A 9,518-nucleotide genomic window follows, 5' to 3' on the forward strand; every position below is an offset into this window, starting at 1 on the left:
AATCGTAGGGATATAGATAGATAGATAGATAGATAGATAGATAGATAGATAGATAGATAGATAGATAGATAGATAGATAGATAGATAGATAGATAGATAGATAGATAGATAGATAGATAGATAGATAGATAGATAGATAGATAGATAGATAGATAGATACGCTCAAAGTTGGCGAGGCTCGCTAAGAAATGCTTCGCATTTAAAAAAAAACGGCACTGGAGAGGCGCGTCTTACTGTCATCTTGAGTAACGAAAGCGACAAAAAAACGCGGCTGATTCTCCAATCGAAAAATCGGTTTACCACGCAAGTGAAACATATCTTCCCTGATGTTTTTGAGCATTTACTGTGCATTGTTTAAGCAACAGCAATGAATTCTAATGACGTGAAGAACGGGAAATTAGTCAAAACCTGCACACACCCTAAAGAGAAAAAACGCACGAAATTAACACACACAGCAGGAGCGCGGACTAACAACCTTCCCAGATGGAAACTGAGAAAGCGCGCTGTTCTAACAGAAAGAAAGACGCACGAAACGAAATCTCAAGTATACACAGGACAAGCGCGATCAACTGTCACAATTCTTACTTCGTAGTTTGTAAGCAGCGTGCTACTTCTGTAAACGCAGTCCCGGCAGCGAGCGAAGTGACCTTCGTCCTTTCCCGAATTATGAATCTGATAAGTGCGCGCACAGGAGAGACCACGCTCCGTGGAAGCGGCACTCCGTTGAAGAGACGACCTTTAGAGTGCGCCCAACGCTACCCAACGTGAGCCCTACGCGTCACCTAATCCCTGCACTATAAGTAGATGAGGCAGAGCTACGTGTCGTGGTTGCGAGTGCCACATGAGTATCGTAGCCGCTTAGTGGGGCGAAAATCGTAGCTGTTGTGTATGGGGACCTGTTTTACCCAAAGGTACTACGTAGTCCCTATGGTTGCGAAGCCGGCATTGGCAAGCTTAGTTAGTGACTCTTAGCTTGGTACGACTTAAGGCGGAAGTGATAACACGATCATTTGTTCGGAATAGAACACGATCATTTGTTCGGAATAGACCATATTCAAATGGTACTGATGCCTGGCGTTTCATGGTGTCGTTCCAGGAGGGCAAGGTCAGGTTTATATGTATATTTGTGAAGCAAGGTTTATGTGTCTGTTTGAAGTAGCAGTCGCAGTACACAACAGACGCCTTATCTGGACGAAAGCAGAGAATGCAAACGTAGTATACAATGCGTTCAAATAGGAATCAATGGCCTTAAAAAGTGACAACACACGTGCGACCACTGTTCAAGTAGTGGACAGCACTGACCATGTGTGGGGAACTTCACAGTTCTTGAAAGCAAGAATGTTTTAGGTTCTTCACTTCAATGAACGCAGCATCCTGGATCCATGCCCGAGGTGAGATGTACTAGCATAGGAAGGACACATTCTTATGTTATCTGTTTTGTTGAGAGAGATGTCGGGTTTAATGTACCAAAACCACCTTATGATTATGAGAGACGCCGTAGCGGAGGGCTCCAAGAATCTCGATTACCTGGGGTTCTTTAATGTGCACCGAAATCTGAGCACATAGGCCTAAAGCATTTCCGGCTCCATCTGAAATGCAACCGCTGCAGCCGGATTCGTTCCCGCGACCGGCGTGTCTGCAGCCGGGTACTTTAGCCACTGGACAACTGAAGTGGCGCTATCTGTTTTGTTGGCGGGTCGTTAAGCATGTCTGCGAGTGCCATAACAGCATCCCATCCTTATATTGTATTGGAATTTAACGTACGAACCTCATATCTGGTAGTCTTAAGACGGGTGTCAAGAGCCGCTTGAATGATACTGCTAAGTAGAGTTGACATGTGTGTAGAACGAGTCTTAATGACGACCTTCTGGATGACTTTGAGGTAGGTACAAAGAAATTTATCAGAGGTAAAGGTTTGGCCTTCATTTAGCGCCCCTGTCTTCGCCATCGTGCAAAACGGACGCCAATGAAAACGTTATCGTCCCTGAAAAGCATTCATAGCTGGTACAATTGTTGAGTCTCTTGGCCGAGGGCAGTGACCTGATGGGCGCATGCTTCAATCACCAAGAAAACGTAATCACCAAGAAAACGTGATGAGCAAAAGCTGATAACTCGGAACACCTATCTTCAACTCATTCATTATCTACTTTAAAATACATCTCTTTTTTTATGTCAAAACGTGAAGTAATTTTAGAAGGGATTTCTTGCCTTTATGGCTTTACGTGAGATATTTCGCAAACGTTTAGGCCGGACACCTCTGCGGTTGCGATGTGAACAGAATTCATAAAATATACACCTATTTGGCATTTAGCGAAAATTCCTAATTAATAGTTTTGAAAGTCTCTCCGAAACATTGCATGACATCACCACAAGCTCTATATGTTGCCCGAGCCACATTGATCGTCTAGAGAATGCAAACTTTATAGAACTCACCAGTTATGATGGCCACTTTACCTCTTAGGTCGGGCATCGTGAGGGCGATTGTAGAAAGTCTGTTCGGGAGACGAGTGCGTTCACGGAAACAACCAAGCGGCGCGGCGTTGTAGTGTCAACTGATGGCTCCCAGCGTGTTGCCGCGTGAAGGCATGCTGCGCAGCCAGCTGAAGGCTCCGCCTTTCCCTTCTCCTTTCAATAAGGGTCACGCGATAGAGCGAAGCGCGCTCCTTTTGTATTGTGAGCGTGTTGTCGTACGGCATCTCTCGTGGAGGACGGCCTCTCATAAGGTCTGTGCTGGATGAAAATGTACTTACGTAACCAGTACGCCGGAACTGAGCGCAAACTAGTTTTATGATGCTTAGGCGCCCACAAAAAGAGTACTAACAAAATTTTGATACATCGCAAATTAGACATCTGTTGTTTCCGTGAGATGCAGTGCTGACGCTTTCAGTACAACGGAGTGAGAAAACACGTATGCAATATTGTACTTTGATTTTTGAAGTTTTCCTCACTCAGACTAGCCAGCCCATCTGTAATAAATGTTTTCCCGATGAGTGAGAACAGTTCATATCAGTGTGCGAAATCTGTGGCCCGCTACAGCCTAAATCACAGATGACAATACTCATAGCTATTTACGTTACATCACGTGCAGATAAGAGATATGCTGTGGTGTCAGACTGCAATGACATGTCACTGGGAAGCCAATGTCTCCTCGACACCGAAGCCGAAAGATCCCCCCCCCTTTATTTAGGGTAGTGGTATTAAAATGTATTTCGTGCATTGCGCAATACCATGATTAGAGTTCCCGATACCAGAGCTCTTTATTTAGAGCAAGATTTCAAAAACATTTAAAATTTATGTCAGCACTCGTTTGAAGCGAAGGCCTTCGATGCTTCATCAAACGTGACATGTATGTGAGATATGTAGAATAGACAAATGCAGAACAAAGCCCCTTTAAAGCTTGTAATTTTTTTGTTTTCTTTATGCCAAAAAAGCATAATCTTAGTGCATTGATCATTTTGAATATGTACATAAGGTAAATATACGACAAAGAGCAAGTATCCTGCTCTAGTGGAATGTGTAAATCGTGAGTAAAATATGTCACCGATGTGTGTGTATGCCTGTTACTTGTGTGTAAATAAGTATACTTTATTACTAGCGCAGGCTGTGTTAGTTATAAGGAGGTCAAGACGTCGCCAGGATTTTAGGCTTTAGTTTTTGCCCTCTGCAGAGAAATTTTGTATCTTTATTCTGCAAATAAACAATATTTGATGTACCGAAACTGATAGGCTGTGACAAGTTGAGTGATGCCAAAAAGGTTCAGACGCTGACGTAACTATGGGGCGCAATCATGCCGCCATATATTGCCAAACTTTTGGAGCCACCCACCACGACGTCTCATATTGAGGCGTTGTTGCACGATGACACAACGTCACGTCGCATCGTAGTTTGGTCAAAGTTGGCCTGGTACTGGAGGATCTGCAAAACCTTTTTAAACGCAGCAAGATTGCGAAGCTTGTGATTCTGGAGGCAGATTCTAGTAAGGTACAGAAAGCTGTCAGGATTATTAAATTCCTGCGACTGCGATGAAAAAAAGTATAATGTCGTTGCCTTCAAGTAAATTTTTAGTTATTTTTTTATTCGCGTAATTTCCAGTGGTTGGTCTTGAAAAACGTAGCAAGCGGTCATTTTTTGGGAAACTTGTGTGTAAATTAGTCAGGCGAAGGAATATTTTACTACGTACTGAGACCGTTCACTCTGAGGAGCTGCCGCTTGAGTGACAGTTATCAGTTCGTCAGAGAAGAGGTTATTAAAGGACAGCGAAAAAAGATAACAGCTGAAGGAATGTGTACATACGTACAGATAAGCACGTGGTTGCTCATAGTAAACCGTGTTGCTCTTTGACGCACGAGGCATCTGTTTGACCTGAGTAGGAGAATCAGAGGGCACTAGAAGTTGAGCATACATCTCTATCAGCTGTATTTTCAAAAAGTACGGGGAATTCTCTCATCTTCATCAGCTTGACTACGACCACTGCAGGGCAAGGACCTCTCAAATGTTCCGCCAATCAATGCGATCCTGCGCGTCCTATGGCCATGCTATTTACGCAAACTCTTTAATCTACCCTGCCCACATAACATTAGGCCTCCCCTTCACGTGTTTGCCTTCTCTTAGAATCCAGTCATTAGTCTAAATCACCACCCTTTATCTTGCCAACGCGCTTCGTGCCCCAAGCATTTATTAGTCTCAATTTCGTCGAAGATGTTCCCCTTTAACTGGCAAGTCAACAATGTCGCGGATCTCGGAGAAGGCCAGGCAGACAACACACATTTGAGCTTTAGCGCTGCCCCGCCGCGGTGGTCTAGAGGCTAAGGTGCTCAGCTGCGGTTCCGCAGGTCGCGGGTTGGAATCCCGGCATTGGCGGCTGCATTTCCGCTGGAGGCGGAAATGTTGTAAGCTCGTGCGCTCAGATTTGGGTGCACGTTAAAGAACCCCAGGTGGTCAAAATTTCCGGAGCCCTCCACTACGGCGTCTCTCATAATCAAATGGTGGTTTTGAGACGTTAAACCCCATATATCATCATTATTATCAGCTTTTGCCCTTTCCCGCAAAATTTAGCTTTAATTGAACTCCACTTTTTCAGTATAGTTCATAATATAAGTGTCATCGTACCAGTGTTTTTTTTCACTAAACGTGCTCTCTTCCTATGCGTGCTGTGGTCATTTGCAGCACAGACGAAATTCGTTTATAGCATCTAAGCAAGTTGTTATTTGTGTCTCTCTCTAAAAGGTTGCATTATAAAGCAATATTAAGTTCGAACATCATCAGGCAAGTTGGGCAAAAAGGGCTAAAAACATACATAACTTCAAAGATTTCCCCAAAACACATTTTGTAGACGCAGTTAAATACAGAGGAAATGACAATATCACCATAGCAGTGATAGACTACCAAAGAAATTTAAGGTCACATCTCAATAAGAACGAGGTTTCTAGGGAAGGCGGCCATAGCTATTGCACTAGCCATAGCATTCTCCTCAGCTTCAATATTTGTTAGCTATTCTCAAACGACTATGTACAACTTTGCAAGAGGGAGAATATTTAAATAGCACTAAGAATATAGGCTGGCCACAAAGACCAGCAAACATGGGATATAGTCTGACCACTCACTCACTTTTCCTTGTCCGGCTAAGAAGACTGCACAATGAGGACTCACAGACCGAGCCTCTCGCTTGTCCTGGTCCAGCTAAGTAAACGATGAGACAATTGAAAACATTACCACTTAAAGAGAAATCGCGCAGCACTATCGGACGAGGAGAAGGTTTATAACTAGCACGTTTGTCATTGAACAGAGGACACGTGGTGGAGTGGCGCCTACTTTAGACATATACGTTCCCTAGTCCAGTAGCAATGAACCACCATATGCCGGAAGCTTATTCAGATGAGTGCATAAGAGAGAGTGTGAGAAATGTAGAGGAAATACAAAGAGGCTAACCAAGCTTTGTCACAGTTGGCTATCCTACACTTTAGTTGGGGCAAAGGACGAATAATAAAAACGACAGAGACACAGAAAAAAAGCACAAAAAGAAAGGCATGGAATAGTCAGCTTCAGACCACAAAGCACGGTCTCTGTCTGTTCATTCACAAGCTCCTGTGAAGTCCAGTGGTCCTCAAGAAGCACAAGAGAGCTTTCATGACCTTGCGCGTATGCGAGAATGTCGGACAAGGCACCTAGAATATTCCTTCCTGCAAGTGGTGTGGAATCCAGTTGACATAGCTTGGCTTCCATACCTCGTCCTCGAGTGCGGTAGGATGGGCAGGGGCATAGAATGTGTTCAAGCGTCTTCTCAGAATCGCGAACGTTGCGTGCCTCACTGCTGGCCATTCCAATGAGACACAAATACGCATTCGCAAATGCCACGCCCAACCACATGCGACACAGCAAAGTTCCATTGCATCGTAAGAGACCGTACGGTAAGTGAACTAGTAAATATGGGTTGATTGAATACAGGTGCGCGTTGAAGAATGTCTGCGTATTCTATGGAAGCGTGCCACGGCGAGCCAGTGCTTGCAGTCGCAGTGGCGTCCGTTCTGAAGAGTGGTTTGGACGTCTATAGATCTTGTTCATGAGCCGATCTAGCAGCTTCGTCCGCGTGGTCAATGCCGGTTATTCTGCAATGTCTCGGCAACCCCTGAAATACAATACCATCAAATGGGAAGACGTCCACAAGAACAACCCAAAAGGTTCATTACGCATCGTGGTACACTTTGAATGCATGCGTATGCCATTCCGACTCAAGAATGTTCCTGCTAAATTTCAAAACGCTATGCCAACCGTATTCGAGAGCCTGCTGCCTCGTAACCACAAATGTGTCGTTCTAGTTTATTCAGACGACATTGTTCTCTTTGCCACAACTTTTCTGAAATTATTCACGCTATATTAATCGACAACCCCAAGATTTCTCGGTTTTGTCATTTCAAAAAACTCAAAACGACCGAACTCCGCAATGATAAAACCAGAGTCCTACAATACTTTTACTACTCATGAAGCTTCGACGAAAGTTTGATATAGAAACAGGAACAACCACTAGGGGCCCCCTCGCTCACGTCGGGAGATTGGAGTGGCTGATTAATTCTACTGGAGCCGTAAGAAGATGTTGAGGTTTCGGACTGAGTCTACGGTACCGAACTTCACTTACCTGAATAACGTTGCAGGCTCCAGCACCTCCACCAGTGTCACAACGTGAAGACAGAGGTCGTATTGAACAGGTTGAGGAAGTCGGCGCGCCAGAGCGTTCCTCTATTTTCTAGTTATTACTTTCTGCATAAAAGCGTGCAGATGCGCGTATGCACTGTCGTCATCGTCTTCATGTATGTAAGTATCAATATATATATATATATATATATATATATATATATATATATATATGTGAACTTTCATAAAAGTGCAATATAGTACACAAAACAATTATTTAATTATTTGTTCATAACACTTCCGGCAGGTGCTCCAGCCTTATTTTAAAGATGAAAGCCCTAAGAAGGCTGGACCGACAAATGAGACCTTTTTTTTATAATTTTTATCACGGAAGCCAGAAGGAGCTCTGTATATATATATATATATATATATATATATATATATATATATATATATATATATATATATATATATATATATATATATATATATATATATATATATATATATATAGTCTGCCAGTACGAGCCCCTCGCAAATAGATCAGGAAAATAAGTGTATACTTAGGGCTCATTTTTCGATGTTTTGACGCATAATAAAGAAATATAACAGACAATAATGCCAAGAAAGTATAAGAGAGGTTATGAGACCGAAATGTAAGGTAAATGTGAACAAAGAAAAGCGGGTGAAAAGATAACTTGCCGTGGGCGGAAACAAAACCTACGACATTCGAATAACGCGTTCGATGCTCTAACCACTGAGCTATCACGGCAGCCATCCCCCCAGCCACTTTTTTATGTGAATTTAAACGTGTGAGTGTCAGTCAGCGCCATCTGTCGCAGTAGCGGCGAGTGTGGAACACCTTTTCGTGAGCCTGTGTGGCGTCACGTAGCACGTGAACTTACTACGAGCGGGCCTGACCACTAGTTGCTCGTATACATCCTAAAGCCCCAAGCCTGTCAGTACGAGACTCTCATTAATGAATAAGGGAAAGAAGTGTATATATAGGGGTCGTTTTGCCGTGTTTTGACACAATAATAATGAAATCTAACAGACAATAATGCGGAGAAAAGTATAGGGGAAGTTGATTGATTGATTGATATGTGGGGTTTAACGTCCCAAAACCACTCTATGATTATGAGAGACGCCGTAGTGGAGGGCTCCGGAAATTTAGACCACCTGGGGTTCTTTAACGTGCACCCAAATCTGAGCACACGGGCCTACAACATTTCCGCCTCCATCGGAAATGCAGCCGCCGCAGCCGGGATTCGAACCCGCGCCCTGCGGGTCAGCAGCCGAGTGCCTTAGCCACTAGACCACCGCGGCGGGGCTATAGGGGAAGTTATTAGACCGAATTGTAATGCAACTGTGAAGGAAGAAAAGTGGGTGAAAGGATAACTTGCCGTGAAGAGGAACCGAACCTGCGACCTTCGAATAACACGCTCGATCCTCTACCACTGAGCTACCACGGCGGCTATCTTCTCAGCCACTTTATTGGGAATGTATGTGAATTTAAACGTGGCAGTGTCAGTCAGCGCCACCAGTATCCATGGCGGTAAGTGTGCCACACCCTTTATGAGCCTGTGTGGCGTCGCATAGCACGTGGCCTTATCACCAGCCCGCACCTGACCAATAGTCCCTCGTATACAACCTAAAGGCACCAAGTATGCCAGTATGACACCCTCGTAATGAATAAGGGCAAGAAGTGTATACATAGGGGATCGTTTTTCCGTGTTTTGACACAATACAAATGAGATGTCGCAGGCAATGATTCCAAGGAAAGTAAATGGAAAGTTATTAGACCGAATTGTAGTGTCGTAATGTAAGTGTGAATATATATATATATATATATATATATATATATATATATATATATATATATATATATATATATATATATATATAAATATATATATTTATTTATATATTTATATATAGATATATATATATTTATATATATATTTATATATAGATATCCTGCGAACAGACCCGCAGGTCGTGGGTTCGATTCCCGGCTGCGGCGGCTGCATTTCCAATGGAGGCGGAAATGTTGTAGGCCCGTGTACTCAGATTTGGGTGCACGTTAAAGAACCAAACCCAGGTGGTCAAATTTTCCGGAGCCCTCCACTACGGCGTCTCTCATAATCAAATGGTGGTTTTGGGACGTTAAACCCCACAAATCAATCCTGCGAACAGACGTTGTGGTCTTTCCGTAACCGTAATAACGTGACAATTATATATATATATATATATATATATATATATATATATATATATGAGATATAACAGACAGTAATGCCAAGGAATGTACAGGGAAACTTATTAAAACCAATGGAATGTAAATAAGAAGAAAGAAAAGTGGATGAAAAAATTATCAACTGTGAGCAGGA

General features: G+C 43.1%; 1 protein-coding gene across 2 annotated transcripts in view; it reads right to left on the reverse strand.

Annotated features, from left to right (window-relative positions):
- Window positions 1–2,585, reverse strand: part of LOC142804115 (3-oxoacyl-[acyl-carrier-protein] reductase FabG-like) — a 64,037-nt gene extending 61,452 nt beyond the window's left edge. For both annotated transcript variants that reach the window (XM_075890693.1, XM_075890691.1), the window contains exon 1: window positions 2,434–2,585. In XM_075890693.1, the coding sequence (XP_075746808.1) occupies window positions 2,434–2,470 (37 nt within the window). In that variant the 5' untranslated portion in view covers window positions 2,471–2,585. The remainder of the gene's footprint in view (window positions 1–2,433) is intronic.
- Window positions 2,586–9,518: the final 6,933 nt, after the last annotated feature.

Source organism: Rhipicephalus microplus, chromosome 3 (assembly GCF_043290135.1).
Source record: "Rhipicephalus microplus isolate Deutch F79 chromosome 3, USDA_Rmic, whole genome shotgun sequence".
Lineage (NCBI taxonomy): Eukaryota > Metazoa > Arthropoda > Arachnida > Ixodida > Ixodidae > Rhipicephalus > Rhipicephalus microplus.